The sequence below is a fragment of the Canis lupus genome, chromosome 18 (genome assembly GCF_011100685.1).
Source record: "Canis lupus familiaris isolate Mischka breed German Shepherd chromosome 18, alternate assembly UU_Cfam_GSD_1.0, whole genome shotgun sequence".
NCBI classification, from domain to species: Eukaryota; Metazoa; Chordata; class Mammalia; order Carnivora; family Canidae; genus Canis; species Canis lupus.
In genome coordinates this window covers 49,399,596-49,425,507 of record NC_049239.1, presented here as the reverse complement: position 1 = coordinate 49,425,507, position 25,912 = coordinate 49,399,596, and the positions used below count along the sequence as shown (strand labels likewise).

At 57.5% G+C, this 25,912-nt stretch overlaps 1 protein-coding gene across 6 annotated transcripts in view; it reads left to right on the top strand.

Moving 5' to 3' along the window:
• Positions 1 to 25,912, top strand: part of TPCN2 (two pore segment channel 2) — a 66,290-nt gene that overhangs the window by 12,581 nt on the left and 27,797 nt on the right. For 2 of the 6 annotated variants that reach the window (XM_038563659.1, XM_038563657.1), the window contains exons 8-24: positions 54 to 156; positions 1,151 to 1,216; positions 2,142 to 2,206; positions 2,647 to 2,744; positions 3,343 to 3,424; positions 3,643 to 3,729; positions 4,511 to 4,630; positions 4,779 to 4,838; positions 6,668 to 6,796; positions 7,506 to 7,555; positions 8,952 to 9,051; positions 10,995 to 11,066; positions 12,168 to 12,244; positions 12,688 to 12,769; positions 12,859 to 12,941; positions 13,344 to 13,425; positions 13,859 to 13,953. In XM_038563659.1, coding sequence (XP_038419587.1) covers positions 54 to 156; positions 1,151 to 1,216; positions 2,142 to 2,206; positions 2,647 to 2,744; positions 3,343 to 3,424; positions 3,643 to 3,729; positions 4,511 to 4,630; positions 4,779 to 4,838; positions 6,668 to 6,796; positions 7,506 to 7,555; positions 8,952 to 9,051; positions 10,995 to 11,066; positions 12,168 to 12,244; positions 12,688 to 12,769; positions 12,859 to 12,941; positions 13,344 to 13,425; positions 13,859 to 13,953 — 1,451 coding nt within the window. Of the gene's footprint in view, positions 1 to 53; positions 157 to 1,150; positions 1,217 to 2,141; positions 2,207 to 2,646; positions 2,745 to 3,342; positions 3,425 to 3,642; positions 3,730 to 4,510; positions 4,631 to 4,778; positions 4,839 to 6,667; positions 6,797 to 7,505; positions 7,556 to 8,951; positions 9,052 to 10,994; positions 11,067 to 12,167; positions 12,245 to 12,687; positions 12,770 to 12,858; positions 12,942 to 13,343; positions 13,426 to 13,858; positions 13,954 to 14,537; positions 19,386 to 25,912 lie in introns of those variants that run through there. The other 4 variants (XM_038563660.1, XR_005373565.1, XM_038563658.1 and 1 more) reach the window with 4 other exon arrangements.

Below are 25,912 nucleotides of genomic sequence, written 5' to 3'. Positions count from 1 at the left end.
CAGCTGGTGGAGCAGAGGCCTGGTGACCCCAGAGCTGCCACATTTGCTCTCAGCAGGACCATGGGCAGGACCGGGAAAGGCTGATCTACTTTCGCAACCTGCCGGAGGCTCTGACCTCCCTGCTGGTGCTGCTGACCACTGCCAATAACCCCGACGGTGTGTGAGGAGGGGGCACGGGGCCTGGGGGTGGGTGTGCTTCGTGCGGAGCCTCAGCGCTGGGCTCTGGGAGGCAGCAGTGTGGAGGGCTTTTTTTATCGCTGGGTGGAGGATGAAAAGGAGGACGTTGGGTTCTCTCCCTCGCTCCTTCCTTGTTTTTCTTTCTCTATTTGTCTCTTCTCTTTTCCTTCCTGTTTCCTCTTTTTTTGCATTATTTCTCATCTCCTTTGCTCCCTCCCCTCCTTCTTTTTTTCCTCTATTCCCTTCACCTTGTCTTTCCCGTCTCCTGACTCTACTGAGAAGCTAAGAATGAACAAGGTGACAAATGGTGGTGTGTTTGGCGTGTTCCCTGGTGGGTTCATCTTTGAGGCCCAGCCACTTTCCCTGTCGCCACCTGGGCCCAGCTGTGGGGTGTGGCTCGGCCCTGAAGGTGACCAGCCCTGGGTCTTAGGTGGCTGTGGTGCTCATGTTTGGGGTTGTGCTGGGGCCTCTCTGCTTGGGCCAGGCTGTGGCCAGGATGAGGTGCTGTGGGCCTTTAGGGCCTGGCTGTGGCCTCGCCACCCTGGCTCGAGACTTTGGTCTTGGGCTCAGGGATGATCCCCCCATCAGAGAGACCTTCCCGGGAGGGCAGGCCCAGCTTCCACACCCAGAGAGAGCTGTGCAGTGGGACACCCTGAGCACTGTCCTCACGTGTCCCGTGAGTCTAGCAAATCCCCCAAGGGAGAGCTGAGCTTTTGGGGTGCGGGGGGTTCACAGGGAAGCAGGTTTCAGCTTAGTGTAAGGAGGAGCAGCCTGGAAAAGCAGTGAGTTCCCACTCCAAGGGTGTGTGAGCAGAGGCGTGAGGGTCAGCATTGGGGCAAGAAGGCCTCCTAGGTCTCCCAGTCAGAGCCCTTCTTTTTGTTGAGAGGGCAGACTGTGTGGGGCCGTGTTGGGAATTAGATTGGAGGCTGAGGTTGTGAGCACGTTTTAATTTCTCCTAATTTCTTTCTCTCAGTTATGACTCCTGCGTATTCCAGGAACCGGGCCTATGCCATCTTTTTCATAGTCTTCACCCTGATAGGTAAGTTCCGGTGGATCTGTAGGCGTCACTTGGGACAAGATCCTGCCCCCAGTGGCAAGATCCTGAATGCTCAGGTGTGAGTGTGGCGTCCCGACCCCATGACTTCACCTCGGTGTGCCCTCCTTGCTGAATTCACCTCAGTGTGTCCTCCCTGACCCTGCGTCTTCACCTCAGTGCATCCTCCCTGACCCCACATCTTCACCTCAGTGCGTCCTTCCTGACCCCATGTCTTCACCTCAGTGCATCCTCCCCAACCCCGTGTCTTCACCTCAGTACATCCTCCCTGACCCCACGTCTTCACCTTAGCGCGTCCTCCCCAACCCCGCGTCTTCACCTCAGTTCGTCCTCCCCGACCCCGCGTCTTCACCTCATTGCGTCCTCCCCGACCCCGCATCTTCACCTCGTTGCATCCTCCCTGACTCCACATCTTCACCTAATTGCGTCCTCCCCAACCCCGTGTCTTCACCTCAGTGCGTCCTCCCTGACCCCATGATTTCACCTCAGCGTGCCCTCCCTGCTGACTTTGCGTCAGTGTGCCCTCTTGACCCTGTGACCTCATCTCAGTGTACCCTCTGACCTCGTGACTTCGCCTCACTGTGGCCCGCCTCGTGGTTTTCAGTCTGTGGCCACCGATAGCCTCTGTCGTCAGTGGCCGTGGCTGGGCAGGCCCGGTGGCACGCGTATTCAGTAGATGAGGACAGGGAGGCCTGCATGTGGACCAGGCCCCTGGCGGGACTGATGGGCTCCCCCTGCTCTGAGGTCGTCCAGGCCCTGCTCACCAGCCCCTGTGGGTCTGCTGTGCCTGTGTTGGCCCTCTGGCACCCCTGGGTGCTGCCCCTAGCCCTGGGCCCCTGATGCTGCTGCTCCTTGTGGACTCTGCCGTCTGCCTGTTGCTCCCCACTGACTGTGGCTTTTTCACGTGAAGGAAGCTTGTTTCTGATGAACCTGCTGACGGCCATCATCTACAATCAGTTCCGGGGCTACCTGATGGTGAGCCGGGCTGCCGTTTCTGCTCCTCTGTGAGGAGCCGCCCCTGGAGGCCCAGCGGGGCACGGCTACCGGGTGGGCCCAGGGGGGTGGTGGTCCCGGGGGTCTCTGCACTGCCCTCTGGCTCCCTCCTGCCACATCCTCCCCCGAGGGGCCATTCCCTGCTCCCTCTTCTCTAGAGGGAGGCCGTGAGGTCGCAGCTCCACCGTGAGTGGCCCCGAGCCCGCCACGCAGGAGAACTGGGCACCCCAGATAGGCACCTTAGTGAATCCATGGGCCATGAAGAGTCTGGCTGTTCCTCTGGTGACCGAGGGGGTGAGAGCTGCTCCCCAGCTGCAGGCAGACAGGGTGCCCCTGGAGGCCGCTGGGCACGAGCCAGGGGCGGGGGGGATGTGTGGCAGGGGGAGGCCCAACACCACCACTCAGAGCCATTTTCCTTGTAGAAGTCTTTCCAGACCTCCTTGTTCCGGAGGCGGCTGGGAGCCCGGGCTGCCTATGAGGTCCTCTCCAAGACCGCGGAGGGGGAAGCCCATCCTCAACGGTGAGTGCAGGGCTCCCGGGGCCCTTCTCCCTGGGGAGATGGGGGCCGCTGTGGGGAGGGAATCCTTAGGTGCTCCATGGAGCGTTTCCTAGCTCTCTGGGGTCTGTGCCTGATTTTAGCGCTGCCTCGGAATCACGAAACACCACATCCTTGGCACTGCAGGGCTGTCATTCTCTGGGTTGACTCATTTGTCCTCATGACCCCTGGAGCCCGTGGGTTGATGAGGGCTGGCTGGCTTTGGCCCTCCCCTCTGGCTCACGCCCTTCCTGCACCACTGTGCTTGGCTGCTGGAACCTGCGGGGCCTGGGACGTATGTCTTTGCCTCCGCCTGGTCTGGAGGTGGTGTCTGGAAGGTGATGATCCCGATGGCTCATGAGCTGCCCTGTCGTATCTCTTTTGTGCTGCGGACCACTTCTGAGCCCCGTGTGCTCCTCTTGAAGGCAGGACAGTAGTGTCTTTGGGGGTTTTTAGATGACGGAGGCCCTTGTCATTGCCCAGGGCCACTCAGTCACATGTGGCACAGCTCAGGTCAGAGGTGCGGGTGCCCTGGTGGGCTGTACCAGCTGGGCTCACTGGGACGTGGGTGTCTTCTTCGCAGAGTTGGGGTGAAGCCCCAGGACTTCCTGCAGGTGCTTCAGAAGGTCCAGCTGGACAGCGCCCACAAACAGGCCATTGTGGAGGTACCAGAGCCCCCTTGTCCTCTTGCCCTCCCCAGCCTGGGCTTTGGGCCCCTCCTGATGGTCACCTCAGCCAGCTGCCCCCTTTCAGCACAGGGCTGTCATTTCAGATCACCTGGGGCTGGCCCAGGCCGGGTGGGGCCGGGGATAGTGCACCTTCCTGTGGCGGCCCTTCCTCCCCTCCCAGCTGAGCCCGGCTGACTTGCTTCCCTCTTTTGCAGAAGGTGTGTTCCTATGGTGATGACCTGCTGTCAGCTGACGAGTTTCAGAAACTCTTCAATGAGTTTGACAAAAGAGTGATCAAAGAGGTAACTGGTGCCAGGCCACCTGGGGGGAGCTGGGAAGGTTACAGCACCTATTGGTATTGATCATCTGGGTGACCGTTAATGGTCAGTGCCAGGATCTGCCCTCCTGGGAATTTTGGCCCCTAGGATGACAGATGGGAACAGAGAGCACTTGGCTCTTAGAAGCTGGGATGGTTTTGTCAATCATGAAATTCACGGACCACAGAGAGTGGCCTGGGTCACGTCTGACCTAGAGGAACCTTCTAGAGGATTTTCCCTGTCTCCATGACAGACTTATACTACTTCCATGTGTCCTTCCCCAGGAGAGTCCTGAGTTTGTCCAAAGCCCTCATTTTTTTGTTGTTGACACCAATTTGTGAAGTCACCAGATGAGCCTCGGCCTCAGCTCAGCACTGCATCCGCAAGAGCCCTGTTCCGTGTTAAGCTTTCAGTTATTAGTGTGTAATTGTCATATTTTTTCCCAGAATAGTTTTTGTCGTGTAGCACTTGGTGTCCATTTAGATGGCTGCCTTATATTGTGGTTTCCCTGAGCTGTCTGTGGCCATTTAGGTTCTCTCTAGCTTTCTTTGGTGTTAAGAGACGACTGCGATGAACATTTTAGTGTGTGCAACTGTTTCCATTGTTTGAGATTATTTTATTAGGCTGGACACACTTGGATAAGACAGGAGGTAGGAAAAAAGTCGAATTCCAGAATAAGGTGGTATGGGCAGTGGCGGGCTCCCTGCAGCCACAGCCTCCTGCAGACTCGTGTTTCTGAGCCTGGGTGTGTTCCCTCCCTCCGTAGCACCCTCCGCGGCCCGAGTACGGGTCTCCCTTCCTGCAGAGTGCCCAGTTCCTCTTCAGCCACCGCTACTTTGACTACCTGGGGAACTTCATCGCCCTTGGGAACCTTGTGTCTGTTTCTGTGAGTGCGGGCTTGCCCTCGTGTGGACGTGGGAGGCGCCTCGCTGCCCACCCCCTTGGCCCCTGCCCCTCCTCCCAGCTCCCTGACTGGCCGTGGCACCCCGGCACCGGCCTGGGCTGGTGAGCTGCCTGCCGCTCTGGCTCTGCAGGTGTTCCTGGTGATGGATGCAGATGTGCTGCCCGAGGACCGTGACGACTTCGTCCTAGGGGTGAGCTCTGGGGCCGCGCTGCTCTCAGGCGTTCGCCAGGGTGATGGAAGAGTCAGCGGGAGCAGAGGGCACAGCCTCCCCCTCCCTGGGGCCCTTCTGGTGCAGAGCCACTCCTTCCATCATGGGGTGCTGCAACAGGAGTGGGTGCTGGGCCTGGGAGAGGCTGGTGCGGTGCAGGCCGCAAGTGTGCCAAGGCGTCTTCCGGGCCTCTCTGGCCCTGGGATTGGAGCCTCCCCCTCGGGGCTGCTTCTCAGCCAGTGCTCAGCCCTTTCTGGAATTGTGAGCTCTTTTCTTAACATTACTAGGTCTTGTCAATCTCCTTAGGAATTTGAAAACCATTTTTTTGTTTTGGATTTTTAAGCAAAATAGCAACACCCCTATGTTATTTAATGCCAGAACCCTAACAAAGCAGGTATTTTAAAGTTATTTTAATGAAAGATCTTGTGAACAGTGTTAAAATTGATTGAAGTGAGTGAATGGTCTTTAATTAGTTATGTAGGAAACAGCTTGATTTGTCTGATGTAAAACTGTCACAGAATGTCACGTGTATTAAACAGAGAGTAGACTTTATCTAGCATCAAAATGGAAAAAATGGTTTTCCTGACCTGATGCTTGAAATTCCTTTGTTTTATACTTTAAGAAAGTCTTATTTCCGTTGTACTTTATTTCTGGATGACACTGGAATGCTTCAGTCTCCTAGTGAGTAACTCACCGTTGGTTTTTACTCTTGACAAAATCAAGTTGGATGCAGTTGACCTATATTTTATCTTTTTTTTTCAAAGATTTTATTTGAGAGAGAGAGAGAGAGAGAGAGTGAGAGAGCGTATGAGCAGTGAGGAGAGGGAGAGGGAGAAGCAGGCCCCCCCGACTGAGCAGGGAGCCCTGTGTGGGGCTCAATCCCAGGACCCGGGATCATGACCTGAGCCGAAGGTAGTCGTTTTCACCGGTGGAACCCCCCCAGGCGCCCCTAGAGTCTGTCTTCTTTAGCAGTAGTTGTTAAGCATCATGGTCAGCATGACTGTCTGTGAGGGGCTTCTGGTCTCGGGAGTGCCGCAGGGGGTTCTGGGGTGCCTGCAGAGTTCCATCCTGCTCTGCCCTATGGTAATGGCTCAGGACGCAGGGTCAGAAATGTTCTTCCTGCCTTAACAGCGACCTCTTCATGGGTGTGGATGGGGCAGCACTAACAATGGGAAATTTAGGCTGGACCCCTATGCGAGGTGACCGCAGTGCTCATCTGACCCCTTGTGCCCCCACCCGATCCCCCCCCCCCCCACTGTGGCTCTGTGCACCCCGGGGGCGGTGCCGTGAGGCCTCCATCAAGGGAAGAGGTCCTCTGTATTTTACTCACTGGCTTCAAATAAGACAAGAGACCCAGTGGCCTGTGGTCACCTTAGATGCTAGACCTCCTCTGACACTCCCTTCCCCCGAGGGAGGCCCCTGCCCATGTGCGTTGTTAGAGGTCGCCCTGATGTTCCCGTGGAGATGGGGACTGGAGGAGTGAGGGCAGAGCACCGGGGGCGTGGGCTTGGGTGGCAGCCACGGGGAGGGAGCCACTGCCAGAACAGGAGCTGGTGGGGTGGGTTGGGGGTGACCCAGGCCTGCAGGCACAGAAAGGATGTGGGGTGGGAGATGTGGGGCCAGGTGAGCATGCGCTGGGGGTGCAGCTGTGTGGGTTACCACTGAGGCCAGTCCCCTGACGAGGGCATGGATCAGGAAGGGGGGCACTGGAGACGCCCCATGTGTGTGGGGGTGGGGACGCGGGCGGAGCAGCCCTGAGAGGCCCATGGTGCAGGTCGGGACTGAGCACTGGGTAGCTGTCCTCCTTTCAGATCCTCAACTGTGTCTTCATCCTGTACTACGTGCTGGAGCTGCTTCTGAAGGTGTTCGCCCTGGGCCTGCCGGGGTACCTGTCATACTCCAGCAACCTGTTTGATGGCCTCCTCACCGTCGTCCTGCTGGTAAAGTCTAGGATAGGCCAGTCTAGGATAGGCCTCTCCGGGTGGGCGGCGTGCTCTCTGCGTGCTCTGTGCTGTGTCCATCTCAGGCTGGCCCTCGGGAGCTGAGGGCCCCAGGACCTTGGGCTCCTGCCTCCAGTGGCAGAGGGCTGGCATTCCTGTGAGCGGCTGTAGGAACCGGGTTTCCACCGTGTCTGAACGTCGGGAGGCAGGCTGCCTCTCCCGCCCCTGAGAGGGGCCTCGCTGGCTCACCAGCCCCGGCCACAGAGCTCAGGACCGTGGGACCTTGTTGTGGGTGGCAGGAGAGGCAGGGGTCCAGGCACCCTTTCCCCAGAAGCTGTGGGAGTAGAGGGTCACGCGTGGTGTGTGTGTGTGTCAGCAGCCATGCTGGTGCTGCATTCATTCGTGTTTCTAGGAACTGCGGGCCCCTTGGGACGGGGGCCTTTGGTCTGTCCTCGACCTGGGCCCCCGCCAGCCTTTCCGGTATCCCGCCCTCCGTATGTGCGGGCTGCTGCTTCCTGATACCTGAGAGTCTCTCAGCTGCAGGAAGTCCCACGTTTGGAACCAACCCATGGGGTCGAGGATAGAGCTCTGACTTCTCCCCAAATCCCCCTTTGCGGGGAACATGTTACACACGAGCTTTATAATTCATTGGAAAGCCACCTAGATTAACGTTGCTGTAGCGATGCCTTCTCTTCTTTTGTAATTAAAGGTTTTGGAGATCTCAACTCTGGCTGTGTACCGATTCCCACACCCAGGCTGGTATGTGACTGCAGAGAACCGAGGGAGGCTACAGCAACCAGCGCCCTGCTAGGCCCCAAGGGGGGGTGCGCTCTCTGTGGGCCTGCCTGCTCGGGCCGCTTGACTCCCGGGCCAAGCGCCCTAGTGTTAGGAGAGCTGGCGGCTCAGAGCCTGGCCGCTGAGGACTGTGGGTGCAGACCCCTCTCGTCGCTCTTGGGGAACGTGTCCTAACTCGCTGTCAGAATGATAGCGTTCCTAGAGCCTTGACAAGTCTCTAGGGGACAGTGGCCTCGGCACCAGCACCGGGGTGGGGCGTGCGGCCCCCAGTGCCCTGGGGAGTGGAGATGCCCAGCTTAGGGCTGGCGGGATCCCTGAGCCCTGGAGTCGGGCTGGGAGCTGTGTCACCTTGGCCTGTCACCCCCCACTCTGGTCGTCGGGTTAGCCCCCTGTAAGATGATGGAGGCCGGGGCTGCTGTGAGTCCCACCACCCCTGTTATGGCCACATAGCAGTCTAGATGTCTGGGTGCCTTGAAGTGTGGTGGCTGTGAGGTCGCGGTGCCCAGGACATAGCTGCCCCTGCAGTGTGTGTGTGCTGGCCTCACTGGCCTTGGGCCTCTTGGCCGCTCTGGTATCTTGGTATCTCTTTGGGATAGAGATGTTTTAGTGGGGCAGCTAGAAGGTGCTGGAGATGGGGAGTGGGGCTGAAAGACTGGCTGTTTAGGGTCAGCTGCTGCAGAGCCAGCCAGGAAGGTTTTATGTCAGGCAGACAGTTGGGCTGGTGCTGTCCTTGGCGGGTCCCTCGTGGCCTGGCGGGAGCCCCGGCCTCAGGAGCAGTGGTCCCCTGTGCCGGGCAGCTAGCTGTAGGGCTGGCTTGTCGGTAAAGCTCACTGAAAGCCCACCGTGTACTTTTGTCTGAGAATCACAAGGGGAGTGTCCTTTGTGAGAGTGAGTTTCAATTTAAATAGGAATGAGAGCCCAGTAAGCCCCTGAGAAATACCAAGAGGGGCCGGGACATAGAATGGGACCACAGGACAGGGGATGGGGTCAGGAGCCAGGGTCAGCCAACAGGGATCTCAGATGAGGTCAGAAAAAGGGGTGAAATAGGGCTGGGGTCAGGGGACTGGCTTGGGGAGCAGGTCTCTTCTACTTCTGTTGGGACCTGAGCTGGGTGTTCCGGGATCTGGAACCTGAGTGGCCTCCTTTGTAAGGTGGGGGGTGTGATAGCCGAGGTGCCACCATGAGGGGTTGTGCCCTGGCCAGTGCTGTCCTGGGCTGCCAGGGATGTACCATCCAGACTTTGTCCTGTACCTGAGATGGAGCACCCCCCCCACCCGCCGCCTCGCTCTCTGCATCTCTGTGTCTTCCTGTTGCTGGCATGTTGAGGCTCTCCCAACCAGTCTCTTGTGTGTCTCTCCAGGAAGCCAGAGATGCTGGGCCTGCTGTCGCTGTGGGACATGGCCCGGCTGGTGAACATGCTCATCGTGTTCCGGTTCCTGCGCATCATCCCCAGCATGAAGGTCCGTGGACGTCTGACCCCTGCCTCACCTTCCCACTGTCCTGCTCCCACTGTGACATTGCTCTAGAGAGTGGCTGAGCCTGACCAGGGAGGAACTGAGACCAGGACTGTCCCTCTGGCTACCTTGGTCCCCTGGGGATGTGTCCCCTGCCCTGCTGCTGGGTGATCCAGCCCTACATTTATGGACGAGGAGAGAGAGGGCTGGGGCTGGAGCTCTTGGAACCACCTTGTTCCCAGGTGTCCTGAGGTTCCCAGAAGGCCATTGGCATAAGCTCTTCATAGCTTCTAGTAATGAGGGGCAGAGGTGGGCTTGGCCAGGGCCCTCTACCCCAGGCCCCCCAGTGGGAGTGGGGCATATGGTTGGCTGGGGTGTGCATCTTCAGGACACCCAGTGCAGGAACCCAGTGGCTTGTGACCATCTGCGAGCCTCAGTTTCTCTCCCTATACACGCAGGGAGTGACACTTGAGGAGAGGGCTTGAGGAGAGGGAGGCCAGGTGAGCAGGGTATTTAGGCCAAGTGCCCACTCAGCACAGAGGTAGAGTTATCTCCTCCTGTTTGTTTGCTTAAGAATTTTCCAGAAGAAAAGAAACCCAAGGACATGAGACCCCTTCCTATTTGTCCAAGTCCCTCCCCTGTGCTTATCTGTTCTTTCGTGTGCCTGTGCTGCCCGGGGCTACCTGTCACCTAGCAGAATTTCCCATGTGAAGGTGGCCTGGGGACCCTGGGTGCAGATGGGATGCTGCACCAGGGACTTTGTGCATGCCACATACATGCATGTGATCACACACATGCACACATATACCCACATGCATGCATATGCCCTTACATAGCCACACACACACGTGATCATGCATATGCACACACCCACACATATACATGTGATCATACATGTGCACACATATGTGATCAGTGTATAAGTCACATATATGTATATGATCACAATGTACTCTTACACACATGTGGTAAACACACATGAGCACATAAGCTACACACGTTCACATGCATGTGGTCACACATGCATACACATGGACACATATGCATGTGATCACACGTGTGATCATAACCGCACATAAACACACATGGTCATAAGTACATGTAACCCCAACACAGCCATGCATATCACACAGCCATGCGTGTAACCACACAATATAATCACCCACTGGTAACACATGTACACACTTAATCACATGCGTACATATGACAAACGTACATGATCCAGAAGTACAATCTCACATATACACACAGCACGTAACTATACTATATACGTGCTGTACCATGCGTGCACATGTGCTATATCCACACATAACTGTACCCACACACAGTTACATGTACACATGCAAGCGCGCCTGTATGCTTGCACATAGTAACGTGCATACACACGTGCATCGTGGTGTCTCTCTGTCGGCATCTAGCATTATGATCTAACATCGGGTGCGGTAAACAGGCTAATTAGAAAGCTCAGGTTTACGTGTCAGGGGAGCAGCCCTCTGGAGCTGGGGTGCCTGGGTGGGTCTCTCAGGTTCCCTTTCTCAGACCTGATCACTAGGGCTGACCTGGATACCTCAGGCCTGTGCTGCTTTGGAGCCTCCAGACCAGAGAGGAGCTAACGCAGCCTTAGTGGGTCACTGGGCAGTGTGATCTGAGCTCCTGCAAACTGTGGCTTCACCAAAGGGCCTTAGAATTGAGACACATCTAGTGTGTGGGGTGTGCATGAGTGTGTATGGGTATGTGTCTCTGCATGTGACTGGGTGGGTGGATGGGGATGTATGAATGTGTGCGTTCCATGTGCATATGATCATGTGTGGGTATTTATGGGTGGCTGTGGGGTGTGTGGGTTGGTAGTTCGCTGGTCCTGCCCTGGTCAGGGTCAGGGCAGTGGGCAGGGTTGGTGTCTCCTCGGTGGGACCAGGAAGAGTAGGGCCATGCTTTCCTTCTGTCCTCAGCTAATGGCTGTGGTGGCCAGTACCATCCTGGACCTGATCAAAAACATGCGGGCTTTTGGCGGGATCCTGGTGGTGAGTCTGGGTGGCAGGCTCTGGCTGTCGGGGTGGGGCGTGGAGCTGGCTTTCGATTCCGGGGAGTCTGGGCTCTGTGGGAGGCTGCAGCTCCCAATGGGTGATTATATAGTGAGCTCGCGGCTGGCGGGTTGCTCTGGAGGAAGGAGGGCACTGTGTTGGGGTGGCTCTCATGTTGTGTAGGCCCGGGAGGCCGGAGTGCCCCCTGCCGTTCCCGAGAGCCGACCTCTGGGCTGGTCTGTAGGAAGCACTGCCCAACCACGCTCCCTTTCTTTGCCAGACATCCTGTTGGTCACTTTTGAGTCCCTCCATTTTTTGGATCATGGGTCATAATGAGACACTGACTTTAAAAAGTGTGAGGGGTACTAGGGGGCCCTGAAGCCCACACAGACCCAGATGGGGCTTTGGTCAACCCGCCTTGCCCTGAGCCATTGCAAGACCTCCTGCCGTGTAGGCTGAGAGAGAGCCATGACGTCCCCTGTCTCCAGAGCCAGGCTTGACCTGAGGTGCTGTTGGCTCTGCTTATAGCCCAGCCCGGGTGAGCCCCTGGTGCTGCTCTAGGCTCGAAGCCCAGCAGAAGAAACAGATGCCCAGAAGGGACTGGCTTTGCCAGGACATGTGCCCCTTCCTCTTCCCCTGGCATGTTGGGGATAGGTGGGGACAGGTCGGAGGCCATTGGTAGCCTCTTCTCTCTGTGACGTGAGGCTGTTGGGTGGTGCTCCTTGGGCATCACCTCCTGAGGAAGCCTACCTGCCCCTCCCCTGGGACCTCTTACCCTAAGACTGCACAGGGGTCCTTCTCCCCCCTCTTCCTGCCACACCTGTCCTGGAGAAGGACAGATAGCCTCGCTTCCTTGGCTGCCTTGGTCTTTCCCCTTGGGTTCCAGTTTACCTCTGTGGCTCCCCTGGTGGTGGCAGCTCCTCCCTCCCTTCCCTCTGGGGGAGGTTGGTGGCCAAGAGGGGGTACTTGGGAGAAGCCCCAGTGTTCCCTGCGGGAGGCCAGCAGTGCCTGTAACTGGGAATAGTGTTGAGGGCTGGGAACCTGCTGGCTCTGTGGGTCCGTCTACCATGGCGCTGAGCAGCCCCGGTGCTGCCTCCCTAGGTAGTGTACTATGTCTTCGCCATCATGGGCATCAACCTGTTCCGTGGTGTTGTCGTGGCTCCTCCTGGAAATGGCAGGTGAGGTTGGGCCCGAACATGCCAACGGAGTGTCTCTAGGGGTGCAGAGGAGCATGAACCTAGGTGGGGCTCCTGGATGGGGCTCCTAGTCCCTCCTCTGCCTCCCCTCCCCACCCTGCCAGGTGCCTTCACCTAGAGTCTGTACCGAGAGTTTCTGAAGCCTACTTGGCACTGCAGCCCCCACCCCTCTGCCCCTTGGGGACCCTCAGGCCAGGCCCACACAGCCAGACCTGGATGGAGGCTCTATTTCCCAGGCGTGTCTGTGCCCCTGGCCCCTAGCATCCTTCACAGCACCCCCAGAGATTGGGGGCCCTGGCTTCTCCCTCTGACTTCTCAGGGCCCACACACAAGGGTTCTGGCTGTGCAGGGGCTGAGGCAGTGCTGGGGCGCCCGGGTGTATGTGTCCTGGTCCCTACCTCGACCCGGCTTGTCCTGTCCCACAGTCTGGCCCCTGACAACAGCTCAGCGCCCTGCGGAAGCTTCGAGCAGCTGGAGTATTGGGCCAACAACTTTGATGACTTTGCGGTGAGCCTGGTGCCCCCTGCTCCTTGAGACCCTTGCCTTCCCGTCGCCCTCCCCCTGCCCCCCTGGACCCTGCATCTGCCGCCCTTCAGGCCGCCTTGATCACCCTGTGGAACGTGATGGTGGTGAACAACTGGCAGGTGTTCCTGGATGCCTATCGGCGCTACTCGGGCCCGTGAGTGACCCCGGCTGGGAGGTCCTCCACCATCGCGGTGCAGGTTGCACGTCCTGTGTCCCCGCCGGTGACCTGGGGTTTGCCTCTTTTGGGGACTGCTGGGAGGTGGGTTCTAGAGAATTCCACTGCACTGGGAGCCCTGGAGGCAGGCTGGGGGAAGGAGAGCCTGGAGCTTGGGGAGCTCAGCCCCGGCCCAGCAGATGGTCCTGGGTTCAAATCCCAGCAGCACCTCTCAATGGCCATGCTACCTTGGCTACTCATTGACCACTTCTAAAAGCCTCTGTCTGGGCATCTTGAAAACGGGAGTGGGAGCATCACAGAGTTCCCGGCTGGACTTGCAGTCCATGGTGCTCCAGCTCACACTGCTCCCCGAAACCACAGGTGGCCTTCTTGCCTCCACAGGTGGTCGAAGCTCTACTTTGTGTTGTGGTGGCTGGTGTCATCTGTCATCTGGGTCAACCTGTTTTTGGCTCTGATTCTGGAGGTATCCCAGATCCCTGCCCAGGTGGCCTGAGGGGTGGTTTCTGAAGGGCTGATGGTGGCATGAGGCTGCTGGCTGGGCCCACCTGGACTGGGGTGGGATGGGCTGTGCTGGGTTCCATCAGGTGCTCAGTTTAGGCTGGGTCCTGCCCTGGGGCTTGGCGAGGCTCACCCTGGCTGCTGGGAGCCTCTTTGAATGCTTGTGACATTGGACCTGGGGGGGCGGTGGTTCTCAGCCTCTGGGGAGGGATTGGGGCAGGGCTGTGGGTGCTGGGGCAGGGCTATCAGGCATCTGGTTCCTGCAGGAGTGGGCCCTGGATCCCAGTGTCCGGGTTGGGCTCAGCTCTCCCTATGGTGGATGCCTGGCCGACCCTGGAGGGGAAAAGGCTGGTTCCTGTGGGATTCACACACTGGCCCCCTTTTCTCCTGTTTGCCAGCATTTTCTTCATAAGTGGGACCGCCGTACTCACCTGCAGTCTCTTGCCGGGGACCAGGAGACCAGCTATCAGATGAGCGTGGAGCTCCTATTTAGGTGCATGATTGAGGAGGGGGCTTCTGCTTGGCCTCTGCAGGGAGGGAGGGTGAGGCAGGGAGGGGTGGGTGGGCGAGCATCCTCTGTGACCCTGATGCTCTCTACGAGCTGCAGGCATCTTGCCGCCCTTCTGCAGCCCTGAGCTGGGGTCAGGGTCTGGGCTTCCTGTGCCCTGCTGCTGGGGGTGTGCACTCCGTCCTGCTCTCTGATGAGCACCTTGAAGGCAGTGTTCTCACGTGCCGTTAGTCTCCAAGGGATTCTGCTGGTGGGTGTAGGCGGGGGGCCCTCGCTTCCCCACGGTGACCTTGAAGTCCGATCTTTGCTAGTGAGGAAAGTGCTCCCTCTGCAAGCATGCACTGTGTTGTAGCGGCCCCTCTGCACTGCCCCACGGGCCAGCGTGCAGGGGCATCTTCCCGGGCTTTTAGGGAGGCCGTGCACACATTGCGGAGATGCTTCTAAGCCCCCGTGTTCACTAGTGCACATGCCTGGTGATTGCTTTGTGGGAAGCAAGACTGCATGCCATCCCAGAGGTCCCCAAGTGCCCCCCTGTCTGGAGCTCCCTGGACATCTCCCCAATCCCGCAGGGACGTCCTGGAGGAGCCAACGGAGGAGGAGCTGGTGGAGAAGCTGAGCCACCATCCGCACCTGCAGCTGTGCAGGTGACACCCAGGTGCGCCGTCCTGGCAAGGGCGGCAGATGGCGATGTGGCCTCAGGATGATGCCAGTTGTGGGAGGTGGCTGGCTATAGCCCAGGAGAGACTTACCCTCAAACAGACGGACAACGATGGGAGCTACTCCACCCGCCTGAGGCTGGGGTAGACGTGCAGGCCCTGGTTTGCTGCCACTGAGCAGAACCACTACTCACCACCAGTTTTTCTTTGCAGCCCCTCGGAATGGGGCGCCTGTGCTTTGGGTGGCCTCTGCGCCATGCTGCTCTCTTATAAGCTGCTTTGGTGGGACTTTGACTTTTCTAAATGCAGAAGAGAGTGACTCCGCAGGGACCTTTCAGACCGTCTGGGAAGCCGGAAGCAGCGGCCTTCCTTTCGGGCCCTGCCATTTCTGTGGTGCCTTCACTGTTGGTGGCCTTCAGGGACCAAAGCCGCCTGCCCCCCCCCCCCCCCCCCCCAGGGACCTACATAGGCCAACTGGCAGCTTTCCAGGGCATTAAGTTGGGGATCCTGGTGGTTTTACGTAAGGAGAATCTTAACTATTTTATTATTTTATGGCTCATATGAGTGTGATTGGGTGTATGTCTTCATGGGTCAGAATGCCAATAATTTTTATCCTGAAGTCTTGGAAAGAATGAGGTCGTTGTTCTTATTGGGACACAACTCCAATCCTGCTTCTTTCTGGAACAGGGTGGCCAGGTAAGGTTGTTTAGGTTGTGCACTGCAAACCTGGTTGCAAGGGTGTGTCCAGCCTTTGGGACATCTCCAGGGTGAAGGATACTTTTTTCTAATTTGCACAAAAGCACGTGTGAGTCAGTGGTGGCTCTCCCTATAGGTCCATAGGGTGTGTGGCAGAGGAGGCTAGTAGGTCAGGGAGGAGGGAAAGTGAATACTGTGTGAGAGGCCACATTGGTGCTCGAGCTACCATGGGTCCAGGTTAACAACAAATGGTTGTCTCTTTATAAGGGCTGACTTGAGTGATGGGTGGGAGCTCCTGGAGGTCCCTGTTGAGGATTGGGATCCTCATGGGAGTAACTCTGGGATTGATTAGTGATGTCTGCTCTGGGCCCTCGCTGGGGTGGGGGATGGTGGTCATGAAAGCACAGGCACTGACTCCAGTCGGGGGAGAAGTCATCTCTGTCTTCCAGCTTCTCAGGGAGTGGGATTGGAGGAAAGTGACTAGAAAAAGGCACCCCGGGGCTCGGTTGTGTCACGTACCTGCGTACATTGCACTTTCGGACTCTGGAGTTTGGATCCTGGGTGTTGATGTGCTACCCCTCGGGTTTGGGGGATCCTTGGGCGTAGTGAGGCCACTCTCAGACCTGTCCCCTCTGCAGGCTGCCTTCCGGGAAGGCTGGTTGGGTGGGGACGTAGCAGCCTGCAAGCCCTGGGGACAAGGGTGAGGGCCTGGCAGCTGTGTGCACTCTACTGCCAGCCCCTCATCCCCTACCCCCAAGGTCTGAGCGCCATCTGGTGGCAGGATCAGATTCACTTTTAGTGCAGGCTGGACCCCCTGACCCCCAGGGCTGGCTCATTGCTTTTCCCAGGCCAACTGGGGCCATGGAGCGTGGCCTCTCGGCCTGGGCTGCAGGCTTGTCCACCTGGAGCAAGCAGTTGCAGTGGGCGCTTGCCAGGTAGGATGTCACGCTCCCTGCCCTGCCTTGTGCAGGGCCCAGCTCTGACTGAAGGTTTTCTGCCTTCTGTTTCATGGCTTGTGTGCAGAGGAGCCCCCTCTGGTGATTACTGTCACGTGGCACAGAGTTCTGGAGGACCCACATTGCACTCTGGGAGACTGTGCTGTTCAGAGGCTGGCTCTGCCCTTGGGATGGGGTAACTGAAGCTGGTGGTGTTGCACTGGTGTCTTCTGACCACAAGCTGGTGTCTCTTGGATACTCGGGGTGGGGAGGGGGCACTGACTGTCCCCTTCCATCAGTTTCAAATGGTATCAGCTTCCAAGCCTTTGTCCCCTTGAGAACCAGGGCTGAATTCATGGTTGAGCTGGAGCTGAGCTTTTGGTTAAGGAGAGCGGGTCGGGTGGGGGGCGTCTGGCCTGCAGCTCCCAGCTGGGTGCTGCACTGAGAGAGAACATGCACTCACCTCTCAGACAAACCCTTGCAGCTCTGGTCGGGGCTCGTGTTTTCTGTGGCTGCGGTGGCTCCCTCAGCATTCTGGCTGGCTTGAGGTGCAGGGGGCTTAGCCCTGCTGGACTCTAGAGTCACCCAGGGCCAGGCAGGAGTCTGGGACACCTGGAGTGGCATCACTGCCCCAGGGGAGTGGGGAGGAGGTGGGAGCAGGAGGCTGCTGTGCCCGGAGGAGCCCTGTGGTTTGGGGCAGGCTCCAAGGAGGGGCCTGTTCGTCCACAGGCTGGGGAGCCCTGGCTTGCTGTCAGCAAGAAGCTGAATGGAGGCAGGTGGCCTGGTGGAGGGGGGAGGCCCAGGGAGTGAAGGGAAGGGGCTGGAGTGCCCATTGGGGCAGGCTCGGAGGAGGGCAGGGTGGTGTGGGTGCCTGTGGGTGCCGGTGGGCTCAGAGCTGCACACACCCAACAGCAGGGCCTTGGGTCCTAGTCATCGATGGCCCTGGGGTCGGGTTTGGGGGCAAGGCAGGTGCGTGGGTGGGCAGCAAAGCCCCAGCCTGCCTGGGAGGCCTGAATGCTGCCCAGCTGGCACTTGCAGCCTCCACATTGAAGGGTTCTCACCTCCCCTCCTGCCCAGCTCAGAGCCACCAGCTGCCCTGGGCCTCTGCAAGTGAGCTCCTCAGGGGTCTTGGTGCCACCTGCCTGCCTCCACTGACCAGGAAGGGCTGCAAAGAGGCCACTTCCTCTCCCCTTGAGGATCCCCATGGAGGCTTTTGCCCCCACCCCCTGCCCCTGGGGAGCCCCTGGAAGATGCAGTTGCCATTTCTGAGGCTGAGGAGCACAGGGGTCACGAGTTTGCTCATGTTTAACATGGAAGCAGCCTCAGACTTAGAGAAAAGTTGCAAGTAGAACTTTCTTCTGGAATCACTGGGGGGGGGGGGGGGTTGTGGTTCCAATCCCCTTCACACTCCGTGCTTAGGAAGGGCCTCCAGCAGACAGGCACACGGGAGAGGGGTCACCCCAGTTCCTGCTGGCTGGCACTCCCTCCACTCATGACCATTCTGAGCTTCCAGTTAGGTCCCTCAGGCCCCAGGGTTGCCTGTAATCTTCCCGGACAGGTGACCCCGGCACTTGAAGGTCAGCCAGTGATTGTGTAGGAAGGTCCCCAGGTTGGGTTCATGCGAGGTGTCCTTGTGAGCTTGTTTCTGTTGTTTCTGTAGGAATATCACAGAAGTGCCTCCTGGCAGGTGGCATGAGATTTCAGTTTGCTCCATGGCTGGTGCCCACCCTGTCACTTGGTGTCAGCAGTGGTGGCTGGGCTGCCTGGCATAAAGTTACTCCTCCTCCCTTTGTAATGAACAGGGTGCCCCGAAGCTATGTGAGCATCCACCTCACCAAATTTCCTTTAGTTTCTCCTCCCTCCTGTGCTCATCTGTGCACACTGTGCTTTCTTCCATTCAGTGGGCTCCATGCAGTCTGTTGCTGTATTTTATTTCACGCTCAAATTCTCCTTTGGCCAGTGGGAACTGCTTCATCTAGCTTTTGCGTCCATTTGCTAGGTACCTGTCATCTTTTGAATGCTTCTTTGCTTTCTGGCAGGAAAAGATGTTCTGGGCTCATGTTGTGCCTTCTCTGCCCCAGCCCTGGACGCTGTTCCTTTAAGCAAGAATAGCATCTAGGAACCAAGATGTAGGTGTGAGGTGTGCCTACTGCATGGGTTTTGCTGTGCCCAGGTTCTCTTGGTAGAACTAGGGTATATATACATGCATCTGCCTATGTGACTGTCCATCTGTCCATCCATTGGTCCTTCATCCGTCTATCCATTGATCTGTCATCCATCCGTCTGTCTGTTCATCCATCCATCCATCCATCCATCCATCCATCCATCCATCTGCTGGTCCATCTGTCCGTCCATCCATCTGTTGGTCCATCCATCCATCCGTCTGTCTCTCTCTGTTGGTCCATCTCTCCATATGTCCATCTATCCATCCATCTCTCCATTCATCCATCTGTCCATCTGCTGGTCCCTCCATCCAAATGTCCATCTGTCCATTGGTCATCCATCCATCCATTAGTCCGTCTGCCCATCTATCCATTCATTCACCCATCTGTTGGCCCATCCATCCATCTGTCCATTGGTCCATCCATCCATCCATCCATCCATCCCTCCATCCATCCAATCTATTGACAACTATGAGATCATGCTGATACTCCATTTTCAGACCAACGCCACAGGGCACATCTGGTTTTCTCTCTCTGTGGTTGCTAACCCTTTTTTTTCCTGAATGGTTTGCATTTTCCTTCATCTGTGAACTCACTTGCTTATTTCTCTTGTAAATTCTCGTCTGCCACTGCCACTGCCACCTCCTCCCCACAGAGATGCCCTCCTCACCCCATGTGGGCTCCCTTTGGATGCCCTCCAACCACAAACCTCCAGAAAAGAGCTTTCCAGATGGAGAGATGGTATTGTCAGGCCCTTTAAAATTAGGAGTAACAAAATTAGAACCTGGCCAGCTCATTAAAATCAAATAAATATGTAAAAAGTGTAAACATTAAAAGAAATATCTCTTTATTCATAAATAACATGATTGTCCATATAGAAAGGCTACAATCATTGAACAGTAAGAATTTGGCAAAATGGTTTGCTGTAAGATTGATACACTGAAATAAATTGTTTTTATAGAACATTAGCAACAAACTCTCATAAATCTCTTTTAAAAGATACTGAAAAAAGTATTATTTATGTGAGAGTAAAACCTTCAGGGTCCTTAAAGGTAACATTGAACAAGTGATGTTCAAGGTCTTTATACAGAAAACTATAAAATGTCATTAAAATCCAGGACTGTGGGCTTGAGGGGAGAATGCTGAATACCCAGTTACCACATGGCAGTCCCAGACACTCGGCGCTTACCTGCTCTTGGCTCTGCAGGCCGCACTTCGCTGGGTCCTCTTCACGGCTGGGCTCTGGCTGGGCTCCTGGGTTCTCCGGGAAGAGCCCATGCCTGCACTCATTCTGGTTGTCAGCCGAATTCGGTTTCCAAGGTGAAAAGGCTGGGGCTGTAGGTGATAGCACTTGACCTGATCCCATTTCCTTGTTGGCTGTCCGCAAAGGGCTGCTCGTAGGACCTGGAAGCTGCTGGAAGCTGCTACGTTCCCTGCCACACGGCCCCCAGCCCTCAGAGTTAGCGACAGAGAACCTGCTGTGAATCTAATCCCTCACCCTTTGTGCCTCTGCTGCAGGAAGAGCCCTGACCCTTTATGGGTTCACCTGATTAGGTCAGGCCCACCAGGATACCCTCCCTTTCTTGAAGTCAGCTGTGTCATAGTTCAGCACCCAACCCCAGGAGTGACTGTGGCATCATAGTCACGGGTCTGCCCAAGCCTGGTGGGAGGGCCATATACAATGGTGAGGGTCACTGGGGGGCAGCTCAGAATTCTACCACAGTTGTCCTGTTCGTGGCCAGAAAGTTGATATTATCAATAGGTCCATTGTCCCCTGACTAATCCATAGATTTGTTAAAGTTCTAAACATAATCCTATTTTTTTCATTAAGGTTTGATAAGCTGATTGAAAAATTTACATGAAACTTACGTGCAAAAATAGAGAAGCGTATGGTTGAGGATCTCGGTTTGCCAGTGTTCCGGACTCACTGTGAGGCTCTGGTGACCAGGACAGTCTGGTGCAGGGGCGAATGGAGGGATGGAGTGAAGAGCCCAGAACTGCCGGTGGAGAGGGGCTGGGGCAGCTGGGAGGCCCTGTGCACCACGGGGGGCCAGAGTGGCCTCGGTGTGCGTCTGTGTGGGCTCTCCCCCCGGACCAGCAGGTGCACAGCGCGGTGGCTGTGGCAGAGCCGGCAGGATGGGGCCCTGGACCTGGACCTAGGCCTGATCTGTTGCCGGGACCTGAGAGTGGGGTCTCAGCAAGCGGTTTGGGGCCTTTCATGTGGTCTCCTCCGCTCAGCACAGCAGGGAGGAATCTTGTCTTTCACCAAAACAGCCAGGTTTCGGTTTTCTGCCCTAGAGATAATTGGTGGTTCTTATTAAAAGGTTAGCACAATGCATTGGTTTTTTTTTTTTTTTTAAAGTGGAAGGTAGGCACACCGCACTGCTCTTAAAAATTTAAGAAGGGGGCGTGTGGCTCGACAATGGCCTTCACATCAAAGTGGCCAGCAGACGCCATGGGCAGTGTGCGGGCAGCCCACCCCAGCCCACTGATCGCACTGGGGGCCCTGGCCATTCTGGTAAGACAATCAGAGCCGCCCCAGGGTGGTGAGCCCACACCTGCAGGGACCTGGGCGGCCTGGCTGCTGCCCCGGGTTTGACAGCAGTTGGCTAATCCGCGTCTGGGCCCCGGCAACACCTGTCGCCAGGTGAGCCAGACCTGCCTGTCCCGCCTCCCTGGCCTCCACTTTTTCTTCTCAGCTAATGGGCAGGGCAGGTGGATGGGGGCCACTAACACGAGACTGTGGTAGAGGAGAGCATCCCGTGGCCGGAGGCGGTGGGCCAGCAGCTCTCAGAATCCCCGGAGGAGGCTTCCTCAGACAGATCCCTGGGCCGCCCCATGCCAGGCGGTCTGGTTGGGGTGACCTGGGGGTTGGGGGAAGCTAGGCACCTGCGTTTGTAATCCATTCCGAGGGGATGCAGCTGTGGATCCAGAGACCAGGGTTGGAGAACAGCTGGCTCAGTCAGTTATCTTTCCTCCCTCCTTGTTTGCTTTCTTCCCAATCGTCGTTGCTGTGGATGGATTGTAAAACAGTCCTTCGAGGGAGCAGTCACAGGTGGGACCCCTTTCTGAGTGGTCCCCTCTGGGCAGAGGAGTCAGGAAAGGTGCTGGCTTCTCAGCACTGCAGCTGCCACCCTGGTCTCTCCAGGCAGATGGAGTCTGAGCCTCTCGTCCTCCCGGCTGTCCCAATCCCTTTTCTGTTGCCTGGGTTCTGGGTCTGTGCACAAACCACACAACTGGACACGGAGAAGCTGGCTGGACCCTGAGCAAGATGAGAGCTCTGCCCCGGCTTGGTGGAGTGGGTGCCATGGGCAGGGACACCAACAAGGGCCCCTGGTCCTGCCCCCGGAGGTCCAGCCGCCCTCCCCCAGCTCCATAAGCCGATGCTCTCTGGGGAGATCCGGAGCTATCACGGCCATTGAGTGCTGGGAAGAACAAGGGTCTTACCTCAGACACTCGCGTCCCCTCTAGAAGCAGGCACTGCGGGCTGTGCTGTGCCAGGCAAGGAGGTAAAGTGGGATGAAGACAGAAGAAGCCGGGGCTGGGAGCAGGAGGAAGAGGCTGCGGGTACCCTCGGGAGGACCCACCACTGCTGCAGGCCAATGTGGAGCTCCCTGGCAGCCTTAGAGAAAAAGGGAACAGGTGCCTGCTGGAGGAGGCAGTGGGCTGCTGGTTGGTGGGAGGCCTGCTGAGTGGGGCTGGACCTGCTCCCTGGAAGTGAGCTGCCACCCACAGCCTCGGTTTTGTCATCGTGTTTCCAGGTCTCGTGGTGGGGGCCCCGGGAGGCAAAGGATGTGCCAGCAGCAGGCACGTGGAGGGATTCTTGAGAGTCCAGGGGAGCAGCAAGGATTGATAATTAGGAGCCACAATTTGAGGCCTTGCTCCCCATGTGCTTTTCTGAGCACTTGACAAAGTGGGATGTTGACTTGTTTAATCCTGTTTAATCGCGGGCTGGGGCAGCTCTGATAGATGGGGAAACTGAGGCGCAGAGGGGCTGAGGCCACTTGGCCGCTGACAGCATTGCCTCCTCCTGGCCCAGCATCTTCTCTGTGTCCCTCCTCATTCCCCGGCACATCAGCCTGGGGACGTGAGCGCCGCATGCCTGAGATAAATATTTGTAGAGCCAGCACCGCTGCGTCAGATGTCAGACGTAACTTGCGAGACTGTCCTTCCCTGCACATGGAAGGGTCCCCACAGTCCCCATGGGACGTGGGAGGTGACAGGAGTGACCAGAGGTGCTTCGGGGGCAGGCTGGGCTCCTCGTGACTTTGTCCCCTCTTGGCCACTACAAAAGAGGCTCCGGGCACCCAGGCTGGGCCCCACCGCTGCACGCCGTGACCTTGGCAGGCAGCCAGCCTTCCTGCACACCAGCTCCCTTGATCGGAAAGGAGGTGGGTGGCCGGAATAATGATGGGGCGGGGGGCTGATGTGCTGACACACATCACAAGTTTGTATTTTCAAACTTCAGACCTGGGGTTCAATCTCGGAGCACCACATAAGTGAGGAAACTGAGCCCTGGGATTTTTTTTTTTTCCTTTGGGAGCCTGTGCTGATGGGCGGCAAGGTGATGTGTGAGCCCAAGGCTGTCATGAAGGCGGGGTCCCTCAGCCCTGCGATGCTCAGCGCCAGGCTGGACGGAAACCCTGTTTTTTATAGGATGCGCGGACATGCAGCTTGCTCGGCGCACGGGCCTGCGGGTGGTTCGGGCTCCCCAGCTTCGGCGGGCGCCCCGGTTCACAACAGGAAAGCAAAATCTGTCCCGTTAGTCGGTCTGCAAGTCCTCACCTGTGTCCCACTCCTCGAGTGTGGGGAAGGAAGGAAGATGTGTGAGGGCAATCCAGGGCCTTCTGGGCAGGGTGGCCGATGGCTCAGGGCTCACCCGTGGCGGCCCCTGGTGACCTGCGGAGCAGAGCTGAGTGGGGAGGGAGGAGGTGGGCGGTCACCGCACAACGGGGTGGTGGGGACTGTGGCCCTCGTCCATAGACGCCCTGTGGGGCCCTGGCAGCCACCCAGAGGAGAGGAGATTTGGGCCGAAAGGTGTGGTTTCCTGGGAGGACAAAGATGGCACATGTTCAGAGCTGACTCGGGTTCTCTCTGGGTTTGTTGGCCGCTCCTCTGCTGTGTCTCCTCTGACAGGTGCTGGGCCTGTCCTCGGGTGTGATCCTTCCTGCTGGAGACCCTTCGGACAGGTCTCTGAACAGCTCCATCCAAGTGTCCCCCCCCCCCCCCCCACACACACACACCTTGCTCCATGTGACCTGCATCCGATCCCAAGGAGCTTCAGGTGTTCTTGCCCTATGACTGGAGGCTGGGGTTGCTGTCCTGCTACCCTGGCATTGGCCCACTGTCCCCGTCGTGGGGCACACCCATCAGCCCTCAAGGTGACCCTGAGCCTGGCACAGCATGTGGTGTTGGCAGTTGGGGGGTTGGGGGGAGGGTGGCATAGTGGTGAAAGCCCCCTCTTCCCCCCTCTGGGCACTTTTGGTCTCCTGGGAGTGAGAGGGCTTCAGGGTCAGGAAGCCGGTTTTTATCCATTTCCCTTGTCACTTCTGCTCCTGTTGGAAGGGCTCTACCTTGGGATGTCACGTCTCTTGCGTTCTGGTGGAGGGTCATTTAGAGCAGCCCGCTGCGGTGTGTTTGCAGAGAAGCAAACCCAGAAGTGCTTGAACCTGTTGTTGATCTTTCCTCCCAATGGCGCCAACATGGGTGGCTTGTCCCTTTGATTGTGTTGCAATATTTCAGACTATTTTGCGCTGAACTCTTACACTGGGGGAGATGTTTAAGGGAAGACCAGGACGCCTACCACGTGCCCCCATGCCCTGGCAGGAGGCGGATTGTGGGAACCATAGGCTTTAAAATAAGCTGGAAAGTTCTTGATTGGCCAGGTGGTTGATATCTGTAGCCCTGGTGGTGCCAGGGGCCCTTGGGCATTGGCCAGACCTGTGGCCCCTTCTTAAAAAAATGTCTGTAGGCTGTAACCCAAAATATGTGGAAGTGCAAGGAAAATCATTATATTGAAAACCTGCTCACAAAGTATGAACAAATCCAAATGTGGGACAGAGGAGGTCTGCCACCTGCCCCAGGTTCGAAACAGCACTCTGAGACGTCGGCGCTGGCGCTCACGTGATGGAAGGTACCTGTGGTTTCTGCTTGGGAAGGGCCGGAAGCCTCACTGACGCCTTGGTTCATGGCCTGGTCCAGGCTGTGGTTTGGTTTTCCCACCGAAGGCCCCAGGTCCCTGGAACCAGAACACTGGAGGTCCCTGTGATTCCCTGCTGGGACTCCCCCTACCTTCACCGAGTTGTGGTGACACCTGTAAGGTAACTGATTTTGGCCAAGGCTGGAGGTGCTAGTCCCCCCCCCCCCCCCCCCCCCCCCCCCGCTGCCAGGAGGCCTCACTGGTGCCCCCATCGGAATGAACCCCCTCCCCCTCCCACCACTTTTTCTGTGGCCCCACCCATGTCCCAAGTGGCTGTGGGGCTGTGAGCACTCAAAGTTCTGGAGAGTCTCAAGCCTCCTCGATCCCAATAAATGAAGTAGATCCCAACGGACATGACACCCGATCCAACCCAAACAGACTGTAGTATGAATGGATCTGTGAGTTGAGAAGGGCCGTTTTGTGGTTTCATTTCAGTGGCTCCCAAACGTGAGCGTGCATCAGATCCCCCGGAGGGCTCGTGGAACCCAGATCGCTGGGCCCCTCCTCGACGTTCCAACACGGCCAGCCTGGGGAGGCCAGCCTGGGGTATGCACTCGAAGCCTGTTCCCCGGTGATACTCAGGCTGCTGGCTAGGGCTGGGCTCTCTGAGAACCGCCGGGGGTGCCCCTCTCCCTGTACCACTGTAGGGGAATCAGCGGAAGCCCCCCAAAGGCCGAGTCCTAACCCGCCGTGTCCGTGAATGTGAGCTTACGTGGAAATAGGGGTAATAGGGGTTGGCAGGTGTCATGTTAAGGCTCTTGAGACGAGATCATGCTGTCTTTAGAGCGGGCTCTAAACCGAATGACGGATGTCCGTGTAAGAAGAGGAGAGAACAGATGTGGGAAGCAGCACATGACCATGGAGGCGGTGGTTGGAGGGATGCCGGGAGGCTCCAGATGCTGGGGCAGGAAGAGCCCCAGAGCCTCCGGGGAGGGCGCCCTGCCCACACCTTGATTTCTGACGTCTGACCAGAAGTGGGAGACCGACCATTTGTTGCTTAGAGCTGCCTGTTTGTGGTCATTTGTCCCGGCAGCCCCGGGACACTCTCACAGCCCCTGATGAGTGCTAGTGGTGGTGGCTCTTGTTTTTGGTGAGTTCAACGAGGCCTCAGGTGACGAGCTCCAGACGCGTCCAGTGGGACCAGTGCTCACAGGAAGGAGCAACCCAGACCATGCCACGTTCCTGTTTCCCGCTGTTCTCCGTGAGGTGACCCAGAGTGACTTTGGGAACCCCCGTGGGCTGCACTGCCTGGGTCTGGGGCTCCTGTTAGGGCTGCAGCCCAGGGACTGCCAGAGA